Source organism: Cydia pomonella, chromosome 28, assembly GCF_033807575.1.
Source record: "Cydia pomonella isolate Wapato2018A chromosome 28, ilCydPomo1, whole genome shotgun sequence".
In the NCBI taxonomy this organism is placed as follows: Eukaryota; Metazoa; Arthropoda; class Insecta; order Lepidoptera; family Tortricidae; genus Cydia; species Cydia pomonella.
The window spans coordinates 5,711,797-5,730,075 of NC_084730.1; the positions used below are offsets into that span (position 1 = coordinate 5,711,797).

Below are 18,279 nucleotides of genomic sequence, written 5' to 3' on the forward strand. Positions count from 1 at the left end.
ATTTAGCAACTTAACACATTAATCGAATAATGATCCAATTGTAAATCCGGTCATATTACTTACAATACTTGAAATGTAAAAACAAACTCAGTCTCAGATTGTCAAAAATATTAAATGTTTTATATTTTCACACTTAAACTATTTTTTTTACTTTTCAAATATTGTTAACAAATTCTGATATTTCGTGAAACGGAATATTCAGCCCGGCCTTCGGCTCACAACCCTTGCAAGAGTCGTCGGGCTCCGTTCGCAAGTGCACGGCGACCGTGTGGTTAATAAGCCCTTAAAGGCCCGTACAGACGCACTGCAACCCGACTGCAACTTGTATGGGACACACTTGTAACGACAAATTGCGGTCAGATTGCAGTCCATCTGTACCGGCCCCGTTACATGTTACGTTCTGTGCTTATACTCTGTACGACCAAGGGTAAAAACATTAGCACGTTACAAGGTACTGTTATTCGAAGTTATTTTTTTATAGGATTTTCAGGGATTTTTACTTATTTACATACCTACCTATTATTTGCTTTGCTATGTCATGGTTATTAACATAACCATCTAGGGTATGGACTTAAAAAATGCCACATAAATATATCGAACAATATAGCATACACATACACACGAACGTACGTGTACACACGAACGTACCTGTCTTCTTATGGTGCAACTGACATACTTAAGTTAGATTTATATTTATAACCGACTTTGAATTTAAAAGGTATTTTTTTAAAGAAAACCCTTAACCGGGTTAAAGTTTTTTATCATTTTGCTTGTTTAGGTATAAGTCGTTTTCAAAGTGTATCATTTCCAAATTTATTCAATTTTGTAAAACCGGAGACGTCGTAAAAAATCCGTTGACGACCGACCGGTCTAGGCTAGTGGGTAGTAACCCTGCCTATGAAGCCGATGGCCCCGGGTTCAAATCCCGGTAAGGGCATTTATTTGTGTGATGACCACAGGTATTTGTTGTTGTATAAGTGTGTATTTATTTATCTATATACGTATGTATATCGTTGCCTAATACCCAATAGTAGCTTAACTTTGCTTATTTTAGGACTAGGTAGATCTGTATAAGATTCTCCCCAAATATTTATTTATTTATTTTTAGAATGGTTATGACATGGTTATATAGCTATTTCATTAGGTGAGTAATTAATAGGACAGGCAACAAGTGCTCAAAAAAAGTTTTTGACGTCGTAATTTTGTTTGGAGTACCTAGTTAGGAGGTGAACATATCAAAAGTTCCCGGCCGTAGCCCTTGAGCCGGGGGGGAGAGGGAGGGGGGGGGGGGGTTGTTAGAAGGTATCGTTTTTATAGAAATCAAGGGTGCTGAATTCATTTATGGTATCACATTGACACCATTCCGAAGTACATATAAGACAATGAATAAAAAGTTACGGAATGTTTACAATTGGTATCACTTTTTATTGTAATTGAGTATAATCATAAAACTTGATGAGACGGATTGCTTGAAGTAATTAACATTTACAAAGAATTCAGAATTAAGTCCAACCATAAAAATAATAACCATAAAAACTAAATTACGGATAATAACTTAAACAATAGGGATTATTAATACCTATTAAGTACCTGGGCGACCGAGCTTAGCTCGGTTATAACTATTTATTGTAATATGGTGGTGTATAGGTATAGGTGATAATCTTAACTACATTTTTTACTAAATTAAACTTGTCTAAAACAATAAAAATTAAAAAATTATATATAAACCTAAACATATAAAAAAAAAACCAAAAGTTAGTCACCGGGCGAGATTCGAACCCGTAACACTCGTTTAGCAGTCCGCGTCTTAACCCGCTGGACCAGACGAACAGTGGCCGGCAACACGAAATTAGCGACCATATTCTGCGTCGAAAGAAAAACGCATGAAAACTCGAAAACACGCGTTTTCCCAAACATACGACTAATCTAGATCAATTGTTTACCCCCAAAAACCCCCATATACCAAATTTCAGCAAAATCGTTAGAGCCGTTTCCGAGATCCCGGAAATATATATATATACAAGAATTGCTCGTTTAAAGGTATAAGATTATAGATTCCGGCCGGAATGAGCAGGTACTTCGACAGAAAGTACCTTATGACATAAAGATAACTCTAAAATCGGGAGTCCGGGAGACTTGAACCTCTTTTTACTCAGAAGCCACTAGAGGTTTATCCGTAAGTGTTAGCAACTCGATTTTTCGTGTATAGATAACATATCTAAATAGGTATCTTTAGAGCATAGCAAAGTGCTGATAAAGTACAATATTTAAGTTCTGCAAAAATATTTTTCTTAAACGGGGTATTGGCTCAAGTCTCCCCAACCTATGGGAGAGGTGACCAGGGGGTGTGGGAGTAATGACCATACATATGTTAGGTAGGAAAAACAGTGAAAAAAGTTAAACAGCACTTTTTATTAAAATATATTTATTAAAAAAGGAAAGTAGTTGTAACAATTTTTACCCATAAAACAAAATGTCAAAATTTAATAAACTTTATAAAATTTAAAATCGGCAACATTAACATGAAATTCAAGATATCAATTATCTTTAAGTTATTATTATTATTAATTATTTCTATGAGATCAATTCAGTCAACAAATTATCAAAGGCACATGCAAGGTTCTTTTCATTTTACATAACATAATTCTTCATGTCAAATAAAGTTGTCCACATCTTTGTCAGTTAACCCATCGCAAACTTCGTGAATATACCTATCCTTTGCAGGAATCCCACAGTCGAACATTTTTTATGCAACTTACGTCGGTGGCAAACAAGCATACGGTCCGTCTGATAGTAACCAGTGACCGTAACCTATGGACGCCTGCAACTCTAGAGGTATATTATGCGCGTTGCCGACCCTAACACTCCGCACTCCGTACCCTCGTTGAGCTCTGGCAACCTGACTCACCGGTAGGAACACAACACTTGTTTTTTATTTTATTTTTGGATTTTTTTCTCTTGTCGCTATCTTGCAACACCTTCCTCTTACCTCCTTTGACGTTTGGTCTGCATAAAAATAAAGCAAACCCTTATTTAAGCACAGTGTGGGAGAATTGAACCACTGATCATGTCTCCCTACCACCATGCGGCTCAACTCTCCCGCACCCCCCTTTACTTTATATAGATTATTATTTCTTTATACTCTTACAATAAACATTCCAAATGATCACTGTTAGTAAAACTACATTAAACAACAAGTACAATAAGATAAAATAATACTACTCACCTGTTTAATTGTCAAAATAGTGTAAAAATATAAAATTGTAATTTTTTTCACTTCGCGACAGCGAAACCACGTTTACTCCAGTTTTTTCCAAACCAGACTAATAGCGGCCAATAAGTAAGTGCATTAAAACTATTTGTGGTAAAGGTCGCAGAGACTCGTGCCGACTTGATTTTGCAAAGCTTAACTTATTGACACTGACAAGTCTATACATTTACGAAGCAGCTGTCTTTGTGAAGCAGAATCTAGAACTCTTCCCGCCATTTAATAATATAAATAATAGACCTCTTCGACAGTACCAAATGGCACTACCGCCCTATAAGCTTAAAATAAGAAAAAAAAAGCGCGTATCACATGTGTATACAAATATTTAATAAAATTCCTGCAAACATAAAGTCGCTACCAAATGATGAATTCAAATTTAAATTGAAAAATATATTGTGTAATGCAAGTTTTTATACCATTGATGAATATTTTAATTATAATTTCTAGCTATAACTTCATTGTGACATGTAAACTTTTGACATTATAAATTCTAATTATACCATATTTCATTTTGGCATGTAAACTTTTGACATTATAATTCTGATTATTATTTCATTTTGACATGTAAACTTTTGACATCATAAATTCTAATTATTATTTCATTTTGACATGTAAACTTTTGACATTATAAATTCTAATTATTATTTCATTTGATATGTAAACTTTTGACATCATAAATTCTAATTATTATTTCATTTTGACATGTAAACTTTTGACATTATAAATTCTCATTATTACTTCATTTAAGTTTTGACATTATAGATTCTAATTACTGGTTCATTTTGACATTATTGATTCTAATTATTACTTCATTTTGACGTAAAAAAGTAAATTGGATTAACTAGTTAGTAGCTAACAGTTTGATGAATTTATGTGCGGAATTTGAATGACTAACTGACTGAGACTTAAAACTTGACGTCTGTATTTAATAATTTAATGTTTGTATTTGATAATATTTTAGGAAACACGACATTTATGTAACGTATTTTACTTTGACATGCATAAACTGTGTCAATACAAATAATTTTCACATGCCCTAGGGCCGAGCATATCAAGGGTCAACAATGTTAATGATATCTAATGTACCATATGTTCTTGTGAATAAACTTTCATTCTATCATTCATTCATTCATTCATTCATTCATTCATTCATTCATTCATTCATTCAACCTGTAGGCAAAGCAGATAAGTTGTAGGCGGTGCAAAAACATAGGTATAGGTGATACAATTGATACATGTACGAACACAATACATTCATAAAAAATACACATACATAAACATACATATATATTAATAATATTGATACAAATACATATACTTACATATACATACATATATATATATATATATATATGAAATCAAACTTATCAATATTGAATAAATAAAACTTTTACATTGGGAAAGACCAATCGCTATGGACAAATTTCGCCTAGATTACACGTTCCGAGAACTCAGCACAGATAATTACCATAACAACGTCTGTTATCAATGTAGACGCCCCCAAAATTTAAAATCAGTAAGTCACAACAACCATCGTACGATCTGTTATCGGTGTCAATGGTCAAACTGTCAAGTTCGTAAACAAGAGATGTTGAAATGTAGCCATGTTGAAAAATTAAGGCGAAATTGCTCTGTAATTCAAGATCGTGTCATCCACGATTACGTGCAAGGCACGCGTTGTCGTGAATCGACACGATGTATACGCATGTTTTAAGAATGAACATGTTTTGTATTGAAATATTTTTTGGCAAATTTACTGTTGATTTATCGATGATTTGACGACCGGTTTGGCCTAGTGGGTAGTGACCTAGTGACGTAGTGACCCTGCCTACGAAGCTGATGGTCCCGGATTCAAATCCTGGTAAGGGCATTTATTCGTGTGATGAGCATGGATAATTGTTCCTGAGTCATGGGTGTTTTCTATGTATTTAAGTATTTATAAATATTTATATATTATATATATCGTTGTCTAAGTACCCTCAACACAAGCCTTATTGAGCTTACTGTGGGACTTAGTCAATTTGTGTAATAATGTCCTATAATATTTATTTATTTATTATTATGGTTGACTTATTGACCGAGCGAAAGCGAAGGTCTCCATTTCAGGTTGCACAACTCAATTTTTGTGCTTACATTGTTTGAGTAGCTTATTTTTAAGATCCTAGTTATTTCTGCGATTAAACTACATGTTCTAAGGGCTTTCCAAATAAAGTTATCGTATATGCTATCGAAAGCTTTTGTGTAATCGATAAAACACATATATGTACTCCTCTACTCACTGTATTACTCTATGACTTGTACCATTGTGTGGATGTCGAAAATCCGGAACGAAATCCTGCTTGCTCTTCTGGTTGTATACTGTCTATTTGGGGATTGATTTTGTCTTATATGATAGAGGTAAATAGCTTGTATACTGTAGACAACAGACTTATAGGGCGGTAATTGGCCATGTCCAAAGGATTTCCTTTTTTATATAGGAGTATGATGTCCGAACTCTACCATTGTTTAGGAGCTTGCCCTGTGCTTCTGTGGTTTTTTGGTCTGTAAGTGCTACAAATGAAATATTTCTAATTTATTATCAAATAGATTAGTTGAGTGCCCCAAAAAATCTGGAGACCAAACGGTTTTTGAACCAACCTATAATAAGACCACATGCTTACTTGCCCCCATCATGGTATATAAAAAAAACCTTGAAGGCTGAGTCTAATTCATATTTCATGAGTTACATTGAATTGCAAACATCGATTTACTTACGGACAAACGCAAACCAGGATAAACGCAAATTTGAAATGTAAAGTAAAGTAAAGTAAAAATTGTTTATTTCAAAAAATATTCACTTGGATACAGTTTTTACTGACCTCCACACTAGGCTTTGCCTGTCCCGTGGAGGAGAGAATGATAATCCTAAATATCTAGTAATACAATAATGCTAATAACGAATAACTTATTAGACAAAATATTATTAGAGAATTGAACAATATATATATATATATATATATATATATATATGTATGTGTGTGTGTGTGTTTGTGTGTGAATATATGTCAAAGTAAACTTTCAAACTAGAATGGAACGGCAGACCTTTTATAGGGAGCGTGCATGAACTGTAGGAGGCAGCACAGGAGCTGTCAGATTTTTGGCGCGAAGCGTAAATGTGATGTTTATTGTTCCGATGTAGCCCAAAAGATGGCAGAACCTACTATGCACAAGAAAACACTTGACGTGTAAATGTGCATGTTTATGGTTCCGATTCAGACAAAATGGCAGACCCTCCAACGCGCACGGTCCCTTTAGGCCTCTGGGCGGCCAGAGGTTAAATTAAAAGCTAGCACTATGGAGATGAGTACTATTCGTTTTCATTTTTTAAACTTGTTTCTTTTATTTGTTTCAGTGCTAGTGAGCCTGTCTGCGACGTTCGTATTGAGCCTCATCGGAACAGTGTTCTTCTGTTTCACAAATACCCTCAACAATGCAATATTATCTGTAAGTATTAATTATACGTTGAAACTTATCGCTTAGCCAACACGAAGGTCTGTAGATATAGCTCCTTTTTATGGAGCGAAACATGTCCAACTATGATCAACTTTGAAAACGTGAGGGACCGGTTTTAATACGTATATTTAAAGTCCTGTTTCCAAAATTTTAAGTAAAGTAAAGTAAAGTAAAGTATTTATTCATTGTTAACTGTGTACATAAGATGTCATATACAGGAGATATCGAATCAACAGTTGCCCGTTTCGAGCATACAATATATGTGATCTTAAAACTACTAACTATACTAGATTATACTGACTAACTTATTATTATCAAACTGGCAATTCCAGAAAAAACTCATTAAGGTTGTAAAATACATTTTCAATCAACCATTTTTTTAACTTAAATTTAAAACGATTCCCCTCTAACATTTTTATTTCAACTGGCAGGGCGTTAAAAACACGTATTGCAGTATAGAATGTACTTCTGTAAAACATTGAGTTATTTGATTTTGGACATACAAGATTAAATTTGTACTGCTCTCTGAGATTATCTCTCTGCAAGGTTTTTTTTCTAAAATAGGCGTCATTATTTTTTATAAAGAGGCAAAGTTCTAGGATGTATATTCTAGTAAGAGTAAGAAATCGCTTTTCTCTAAACACATTACGTAAGGATTGTTCAGTATGCATGCGGTATATTGTACGCAAACATCGTTTTTGGAGGGTAAATGTAATGTGAATGTCTACCGAGTTACCCAGAAAATAGCACCGTATGTTAGCAGCGGAAACACATTTCCATAATATGACTTTTTGGCAACATCCTCAGAGCAAGTTCCCGAAAGTATTGACAGGGCATAGCACTGACTGGAAATCATCTTATTTATTTTAGTAATATGCGCCTTCCAATTCAAAAAAGTGTCTATAGTAATGCCAAGAAAAGATATACTATTTCTGGAAACTTTCATGAGGAAATTGTCATGCAAGTCTCCACTTAGAAAGTTCGCGTCCAGATTAGAGATTATTACTCAATCCTCTTAACTGTTGACGACTGTTTTCAACCCCCCACGCAAAATGTATGTTTGACATGTCTGTCTGTCTGTGGCATCGTAGCTCTCCAACGGATGGACCGATTTCGATGCGGATGCGGATTATGTGAAAGCGAGTTTGTTTTATAAAAATCGATCCAGCAGTTTAAAGAATATCAGCTCTTTTCGAAAATATTGTATGGCATTTTTGGCATGAAATGGATTTTTTTCCTGAGATATTGGTTCCTGAGTCATGGACGTTTTCTATGTATTTAAGTATTTGTATATTATATATATCGTTGCCTAAGTAGTAAGTACCCACTACACAAGCCTTCTTGAGTTTACCGTGGGACTTAGTCAGTTTGTGTAAGAATGTCCCTATAATATTTATTTATATTTTTTAGGCATATAGCGTAAGGGTTTGTTGGTATATATTTTTTTGACATTTACGTAACTCATTTCAAATATCACAGAAATCGAAACTAACTGTTAAAAGGTTTGGCAAGAAACGTGCAAAAAAAATACCGTGAATATTTTATAGGATCTTTGCAACTTTTGAAAATTCTCTTTAGTACTGGTCCTTGTAGTCACTTCTGACGTTTAAAGTCTTCTATTTGGTAGAAGAATAAATTTTGCTAGACAGTTTAAAGATATTTCAATGGGCTTTATAATAAAATGTATTGGAGTCAGGCTTTAAAATATAAGTTCAAGTGAAGACCTTAAATTAATCAAAATATTATTTCTATTCACAGAACATGGTAATAAGAAACAACTCGATGGCCTTTTCCCTCTGGCGGGCTCCCACCGTGCAGCCCCTGATGAAGGTCCACCTCTTCAACTACACCAACTGGGAGAGGGTCAGGGATGGTTATGAAAGGAAACTGCACGTGGAAGACGTTGGACCATTTGTCTATTCGTGAGTTCTGAATCTATTGTATACAATTATAAAGAAATAATAGTGAACCTAGTATAGAACCCTGGGGTACCCCTAGTTTGTAATATTTTAAGATTTGGTCGACGGCATATCTTCAACTACACCAACTAGGAGCGGTTTAGAGATGGCTAAGACAGAAAACTGCACGTGGAAGACGTTGGACCATTTATTTATTCATTAGTTATCAGGATCAACTGTATAAAATTATAAAGAAAAAATACGAGTGGACCTATTATGTAACCCTGGGGTACTCGTAATTTTAATAAGGCTCTGTTTTATCGTGTTTTATTTAACATAGCAGTTTGTACGCTATCACTAATAAAATATAAGGACATATATTTGAAACAGATTTAAGACGGACCATAATGGTCTAATTTCAAAATGAATGTTCAATGATTTACCAATCGAATGCTTTTGGAAGATCACAAAATAATCCGATGGTGACAATTATTTGTAATTACTCTTAACCTTAGTCAATCAATATTAGGTAGTAGGTTTTTGGTTAAGTATCTTAAAAAGGTAGATAGATACATATTATGGGAAGATAGATAACGTTACCTAGCCTTATAAAATCAGCTGAAACGGACGTACAATGTGGTGAATAATCATTTCCGATCGTTTTTTACGGAAACGTATGAACGTGTTATGCTATTTCAGTCAGTTTCAGTACAAAATGTACTGAGTTTGACTGAAGTGGCATGACAAATACGAACGATCCCGAGAAAATACGAGTACGATGGGAAAGGATTATTCACTATATCTGTAGCTTGAAGGGTAATCGCGCTAGAACGGGTCACGATAGGTAACCGAACCTTCAGTTTTCTAATGAAAGCATCACGTAATACCTCCTGTCACCTGTCATAGATTTTTCTTTATACTACGTCGGTGGCAAACAAGCATACGGCCCGCCTGATGGTAAGCAGTATCCGCAGCCTATGCACGCCTGCAACTCCAGAGGAGTCACATGCGCGTTGCCGACCCTAACCCCCTCCCGCACCTCGTTGAGCACTGGCAACCTTACTCACCGGCAGGAACACAACACTATGAGTAGGGTTTAGTGTTATTTGGCTGCGGTTTTCTGTAAGGTGGAGGTACTTCCCCAGTTGGGGCTCTGCTCTAGATCTGGAATGACATCCGCTGTGCTGTGCCCTACCACACAAAGCGAGATGATATTCACAATGCCCATACCTCACTTTAAGCTGAGTGTCGAAAGCCTCAGCCCAGACCTGGACCGTTCTAATAGTAATATGAGTCATTCTTTATGCTGTTCCAAAATTGTGGACGTTTGATTTAGGTTTGTTTTCGTTGTCTTGTTTTTTGTCAATGTGACAGAGTGTAGCTTTTTGTATGACGTGTTTTTTTCTCATATAAATTATAATATACCTACAGCTAGAAAGACATGAAATAGCACTCGATTTTTTTTATTTCATAGAAGACATGCATACAAAGCTGACAGAGTGGTCAGAAACAAGACAACCAAAATAATTTGACTCACTTCACTCACTTGTCCTAATGTTTTTAACTTTTGGGTATAAATAATCGGACAGACAGACGGACATGACGAATCTATAAGGGTTCCGTTTTTTGCCATTTGGCTACGGAACCCTAAAAAGACCATCCAAAAAAATTTATAAGTACTATTTATAGTAATAGTATAATATTTAGTAGTTTTTTTTTAGGATGTAAGTTTTTCTGATTAAGTAACAAAATGTGGATCGGATGATCTGAAATAAACAATTTTTTTTCTCGTCCAAGCTCCTTGCGCATTTGTTTTTAAGCCCTCGAAAAAACACACTTTAAACTCTCGCGTTTTGTGTACAGTCATATTTACTCGTAATACTTATCATTAACCGGTCTAACGCGATTAAATTTTATTATTTTTTTCAAATAAAAGGTAAAATAATGAAATTTACTCGCATTAAACCCATTAATAACATTAAATATAAAGCATAGACAACTTAAAAAAACCTAAAGTCCCAGAAGTTTTTGACTTTTCATACACCTAGTATTCTGGGGGGTAGACTGAAAGAGGTAAGGAGAACAATCTCTTATGGAAGAACTGTGCTATAACCGCGAAAATCGAAGTTCGTCAATTGCAGGCATTTTTCTGTCACTCTAATTACGTCTTAGTGAGAGTAAAAGAGAAAGATGCCCGCAATTTGCGAATTTCTGTTTTCGCGGTAGGCCCCCTGTTGCTAAAGTGTCCAGCTGGCAGCTGTAAATAATAGTTCCAAATCTCTCCGGTAGCAATAGGGTTATGGAGTGTGGAATTAAGAGGAGTGGCATCTCTTATGGTAGAACTGTTGCAAAAGTGTCCAGCTGTCAGCTATAAATAATAGTTCCGAATCTCTCCAGAGTAGCGCTAGAGTAGCTAAGAACCTAGGCGTTATTGACGGAGTGAAGTGCGCTGTCTATGATTTGATTTTTTTGTTCAAGTACTCTAGGTATTGTAGCGCCACCTATTTAAAGTTTTTTGATGACACTTTTTGGTACATGGAGATTTCGTTCCTTATCTCCACCTTCCGTAAATAGGGTAGCACAAGGACATGACATGAAAGACGTTATTGACGGAGTGAAGTGCGCTGTCAGTGATTTGAAATTTGTTATCAAAGTCAAAAATTTGTTCGCGATGTATTAATTGTGGCACCACCTATACAGTTTATTGATGGACACTTTTCATACACATATATTGTTCTCCTTACCTCTACCCTACATACCTTGCGATGATGATGTAATGTAATTTCGCGTGACTTAGAGGTAACTTTCCAATTAACGCGACATTGTTAACATGTGGGGTTAAATAAAAATTCAAAGGGTTAATGTTGTTATCAGTTAGGTAAATTGATAAGTAATAATATTGTTGCAACTTGCTTAATGCCCATATTTAAGTAGGTAAGTTACATTTATCGCATTAACATAAACATATTATTTTAATTAACGTAATGTTAATCTAGATTTTTGGTCACCTTCAAGCGTAGGTGTGAATTGATTGATTTTTATAATTAATTACTGTAATTGCTGATAAATAAGTCATGTGGCCTTCTCAATTAATCGAACCACGTGATTTGTCCATACAAAAAGAGAAAACGTTTTTCCACTTCTAAATATTTTCCTTTCTCCATGATTTTTAGTATGTTATTGGCACAATGAAAAACTAGATTTATAGGTTATCTTTTTTTTCAATAAAGCGAAGCTTACAATATGTCGAATACCGAATAATTACCTAATGGTCAGCAGTGTTGGACAAAACATGCATGCAATATTAAATAAATTATTTCATAAAAACAATAGTTTAAGTATGAGTACCTACAAGTTTTTATATAGGTACGGTCAACCAATTTGATTCCTAGGCCACTATAGAACCATGTCATAATGACTTCTACGACAGTGCTTATTGAGTGATGCATGTCATGTATAGAGTAGTTAAAGCGACAAGGTTCTATATGCTAGGATTCAAATTGGTTGACTGTACATTAAGAGCCCGCAGCAAGCTCTTCCGAATTTCACCTTCTCATACAAACGGAGATTCGTTCTAATTTTAAAACTACGTATAGGATTGTAATGAAACTTTGCACATACAATGACATGAGGTATATCTATGCCTGTAATTACTTTATATAGCTCCAGCTTATAAAACAAATAGAAAGAGCAAACACAAGTTCTGTATGAAAAACTTAAATTCGCTGTATTTCACAAGCTTTTATTTAGTTTCACCTGTCCAATGCCAGATTTAGAAGTCTGGAGGCCTCGGGTAATAAAGGAGTGGAGGCCCCCTGGGCCCAAATTATTTTCCAAGTAAAATGGTAAATTTTCCGAAGTCTCTATTCTGGGGGCTCCTCTTTTGTGGAGGCCACGGGGCTGTAGCCCCGGTTGCCCTCCCCTAAATCCGGTCCCGTTGTCTGTCGGTATCAAATCTTGCAAGTTAAATTTGATCAACTTCCCGGTTTCCGATTGAGCTGAATTTTTGCATGCATATATAAGTCGGATAACAATGCAATATTATGGTACCATCAAGATGATCTTGTATAATTCAAGTGACACACTTTAACACGTGAAGATTGATGGCCTCATATTTGGTGCAGGGGTATGGGTTCAAACCAGATTCAATTGGTCACACTTTAAATTCATGTTGGTGAATCACATAACCTGCGTCATGCTTTATCAGTTCACGTTCAGAGAAGTCTCGCGTATGATTATGGAAAAATACAAATTTTAATAAGAATAATATTTATTTCAAGAATTTGGCATTACAAGACCAGCAGTACATTGATCCCCACACTAGGCTCAGCCTGTCACGTGGGAATCTCAGAGAAGTATCGAAATGGTGCGGTTCTCATTTTAACAGAATACATTATTGTTAAAGCTAAATTATATAAGATTTTTTTATTATATGACTAACTATCAAACTAAGCACAAAAACAGTTAAAAAGGTCTCAGTAAGTTGTATGTAAGTGAAAGTGTTTATGTGAGGGTATGTGTGTATATATGTGAGTATGTATGTATGAATATGTGCGTGTGTATAACTACGAAATATGAGAGAAAACAAAATAAAAGAAAAGTAGCTATAGAAGTTATTCATCTTTCGGGAGCAGACGCAATTGAATATTGTCGTCTACTACAGTCATTAAAAGTGGAAAAATCATTGTCAGGTTGGACTCTGTCAAACAAGTTTGTCAGTAGAAAAGGGCGACAGACGCAGGGCTTGAGACAATAACCCTTCGCGCCTACATTTTCTAATTTGCCGCTTTTTTGGCGAAATGGCGAATCACAATGAATGCACTAAAATAGTTTTTCTCTCCAAATTACCTTACATTTCTGGATATCCTAAAGAACACGTGGAGTTATTGAATGTAAATATTATTTAATTTTATAAATATGGATACTCAAATGTCTGAAATAAATGAATTTCCTTTTTGTTTATTTTTGTTACAACAAAAATTACCAGGTATCAAAAATCTATAGATTAGGTACTTATTAGAAATTGTTACCAAGACGATTATTACTCTCTTAGTCGACATCTAGCGTCGAGTAGCGGATTTAACAGTACTGCTACTTGACAACAGATGTTGCGACGAACGAAAACTCTAATGCTCAACAATTTTCAGCTAATATTATAACCGGATTAACCGGAACTCTATTTTCAACTCCTTCTGCTTCTAACATTAGTTGTAAATCGTCGATCAATACACTTTTTATCAATTGCGACACCAGTGACATCTAGTGTCAAGTAGCGGTACTGATAAATCCGCTAATTGACGCTAGATGTCGACTTCGAAAATAATAAGCGGTTTAGTAACAAAACTGATGTATGGAATGAGCACTCTATGCTTACTTATTTCTCTAACGGTCGGTACCCCAACTTAAGTAACCAAAAGTAGCCATAAGTACTAGTTGTATAGAAAAGTGAATACTCAGTCGTATGTTAGGGAACCGACTTAGGGCCATCACACATACCCACGATATGACGTCGTATCCACGATAACGTGGATCCACGGGGTCCACGACGTCGTGGGTACGAAGTCGTATCGTGGGTATGTGTGATGGCCCTTACTTAGAAAATTAAAGAGCAAATTTCAGCAAATAAAAGTGTCGTAATAAATAGAGCATACACATTGGTTATAAAAGGGTATACAATGGCTTCATATTACGGTCACTTCACATGCATTTACTGATACTAAATGTTTGTGCCATGATGTTTATTTTCAGGTTGCTGTTGTCGTAAAACTCATAGATAAGAAGAAAATTGTGACATGATATGCCCAAATTAGATGCTATCAGACAGTAATATAATGTTAGTATCGACTAGGTGGGGCCAATCAGCTTTAAGACAGTTCGAACTTTCCGATATCAAAATGATTTAACTTTGTCATCATTGGCCTGTGCGTCTCGGTCGCGAATGATATCGAAATTATATCATAATGATATTGGAATGTAAGTTCGAATTAAGTCTCCTTGGCTTCTCGCGTTTTGTTGTGTACTAGTATTGTGTACAGGGTGGATCTGATTAACCCGACATGTATATATATAACGTAGCAGAAACGTATCGTTTTCTGCACACTTTTTAGAACAACAACGACCCACTTTCAGAGCATGAGAAATGAATATACTTATTTTTTTTTTGCATCAGCATGAGAAATGAAAAATATATATATACATATATATATTTTTTCATTTCTGCTTTAGAGCACTGTACTTTCTGAGAACGTTTATTTCTTTTCTTACGATAAACAATGAAAATTTCGATCTTAAATGGATTTTTTATACAAATTATTTTCTAATAATCAACTCCCCATTCCATAAATAATGATATTATTACCTAAATTGCTAATTGAAAGTAGGTTAAAGAAATACTACTGAAGTCTTGGTCTGTGTACTTCGCCCTGTGTTTTTAAATGCACAAGAAAGTATTTTACTTTCCTCGTATTTGAAATAAAAAGTAGAGTGTTTAACTCGGATGAAGTGCACCATTCCAGTGAAATGGGTGCCTTATTTCATCCCTTAGTTAACAATACACTAATGCCATTGCGTGCATGACTTCAACTCTTCAACTTATACTGCCCACGCTGTACTAGTTTACATAGCACACGCTAATGAGATGATAATACATCTATCTATTATAGTGTCCATCCTAAATCACGCATCGCACTAATCTGATATACAACGCAACTATGTAAACATATATTTTCCTAAACACAACAGAGGATTTTGAACCTTAACACATTAAAATAAGTATCAAAATGTGAACATATATGCCTATATAACGGCACCGCTCTAATTAAGCTGACCTCTCTTATCACTTTTATGTTATTTATTATAAAAACAGCCTAAGAGACGATAATAATAATATTATATAAGCTTAATACAGAATGGAAGGTGACGTCGAAGTCACCATGCCAGTAAGATACGAGGAATGTGTTCAAAGAAACCATATGTCTCATTTGTTTTCCTTATTTTTACAATTTGGGGTCATCCATTAATTACATCACACGAATTTCGAGGTTTTTTGACCCCTCCCCCCTTGTCACACTTGGTCACATTTGGCAAACCCCTCCTCCCTTGGTGTGACGTCACATTTTTGGCAATTTTGTTTTCAACCAAATAGGCAAATCGAGTTAGGTATTATTAATATATTATCAAAAATATTTTTGACAAAAGAAATATTAGTAATTTTATAACAGAAAAGCGGTTGGGAAAGAAAAATAACCGAATAAAAATGATTACCGTTTCAAAAACTCGTTGTTTAACTGTCTAGCGTATAAAAAAAAATCGGTTACTGTTGAAGTTAAAGTGACGTCAGAAATTTTGTGACTCCCCCCTCCCCCTTGTCACAACATGTCACATTTTCTTGACCCCCTCCCACCCCCTAAACGTGTGATGTAATTAATGGATGACCCCTTTGTAAGTAAACATTTCTCTCACATAGATCGAGTCATTCACGACGACGCATGCCTTGACTCGTATTGTGACGTTATTAAGGTTAGATTTGACAAATCTGAGCGTCATCGTGGATGACACAACTATACTTGACTTTATCACACAGTTTATAAGTATTGTATGGAGAGTTCTAAGTTGTTATGAAAATAGGTGGAACTTAACGACGAAGGCATATCGTCATACGTGAAATACATTTGGGGTTATCCATATTACACGAATTGTTATATCACACGAATTTCATGAATTTTTGACCCCTTCCTTTTGACAACCTGTTCCCCCCTGGTGTGTTGTCACATATTTGGCAATTTTGTATAGGTAGGTATAACGAAATTGTATATACTTTCAACCAAAAAATAATGTTCCAAATCGGTTAAGATATGACGGAGTTCTGACGTAACAAACATAAATAACCGGCCAAGAGCATGTCGGGCCACGCTCAGTGTAGGGTTCCGTAGTTACTCTTCCGTCACAATAAGCTAAACTGGAGCTTAAAGGATAGTAAATTGTTAACCAAGGGATGAAACGGTACCTTTCACCTGAGTTAAACAAATAGGCAAATTTGCATAATCAGTACCTAATTAAAATAAGTCTTTTTACTATGAAGGGAAAACTTTTTGCGATAACTCAAAAACAGCTAAACTGATTATGTCCGCTATAGTTTTCATTTAATGTCTTTCTTAAGCTCTACTTCCACGATTTATTTCATATTTTTTGGACCTATGGTTCAAAAGTTAGAGGGGGAGGGACACATTTTTTTTTTCTTTCGGAGCGATTATCTCCGAATATATTCACTTTATCAAAAAATGTTTCTTGAAAACCCCTATTAGTTTTGAAAGACCTTTCCAACGATACTCCACACTCTAGGGTTGAAGCGAAAAAAAAATTTCACCCCCACTTTACGTGTAGGGGAGGTACCCTAAAAAAAAAATTTTTAGATTTTATTGTACAACTTTGTCGGCTTTATTGATTTATATATCCATGCCAAATTTCAGCTTTCTAGCACTAACGACCACGGAGCAAAGCCTCGGACAGACAGACAGACAGACAGACAGACAGACAGACGGACATGGCGAAACTATAAGGGTTCCATTGTATGCCATTTGGCTACGGAACCCTAAAAAGCATACAATCGAATGGAGTTTGCCGGTCGAAGTATTAAAAAAATGGCGCCATCATAGGTCGCCCTGTCAATCCCTAGAATTGTGTCAAATTTTTGTTTTGTTTTGGAATTTTATGGTCTGGATGCCAGCCCTTTAAGCCAAATCTCATAGAACAAAACTAAAGAAAGGGGCAAGTTATGATGGCGCTATCTCTGCAAACCTTTGACAGTCCACCCCATTGAGAACCTCCTTCCACCTTCTGAAATTTTGAAGTCTGTTCAAAAATACGGTCGAATTGATAATCTTTTCCTTATTTAAATCGATTAAAAATGAATGAATATCATATGTTTCAATATATTTGTTGCAGACAGAAAGTGGAGCGCGTGAACATAAAGTTTGAAGACGACTGGCTATCGTACCAGGAGCGGAACACGTTCCGGTACAGACCAGACAAGACGGAGGGAGCACAGTTTGACAAGGTGTTCGTACCTAACCTGCCACTCTTGGTACGTACATACAAACGTATTTTATTACTTAGATAGATAGATAGAGGATAGACTTACAAGCTTTTATTTAACTTGCCCTGTGATGGTCAGCTCTTGAAAGCTAAATTAGGCCCACTTTGCGATTTCCGATTGAGCAGAACATTTGCATACATATGTAAATAAGATGACAATGCAATATTATGATGACATGGATCTGATCTGATGATGAAGGCGGGAGGTAGCCATAGGAACTCTGCGATGAAACAACGCAACCTAATTGTGTTTGGGGTTTGTCTCGATGAGTATTAGTTGCCTGTGGTAATCGTACAGTCCAGTACCAGAAATAAATTTTTGCCTAAAACTAATTATTAACTTTATATTTAAATAGTATCGCAAACTTATTATGTATTTTTTCAGGGGGTGGTGTCAAAAGTGATAGAGATGAACATAAACTCCATCGCCCAGGTGGCATTAAACGGCGCATTGTTTTACGCCAATCACAAGGACGCCTTCATCGAACTGCCAGTTCACAGGTATACAAAGAGAATTGATTGTAATAT

General features: G+C 35.5%; 1 protein-coding gene across 1 annotated transcript in view; it reads left to right on the forward strand.

Annotated features, from left to right (window-relative positions):
* LOC133533062 (scavenger receptor class B member 1-like) overlaps nucleotides 1–18,279 on the forward strand; it is a 55,494-nt gene that overhangs the window by 22,966 nt on the left and 14,249 nt on the right. Inside the window, exons 2-5 of the mRNA XM_061871992.1 lie at nucleotides 6,660–6,751; nucleotides 8,519–8,682; nucleotides 17,602–17,740; nucleotides 18,137–18,252. Coding sequence (XP_061727976.1) covers nucleotides 6,660–6,751; nucleotides 8,519–8,682; nucleotides 17,602–17,740; nucleotides 18,137–18,252 — 511 coding nt within the window. The remainder of the gene's footprint in view (nucleotides 1–6,659; nucleotides 6,752–8,518; nucleotides 8,683–17,601; nucleotides 17,741–18,136; nucleotides 18,253–18,279) is intronic.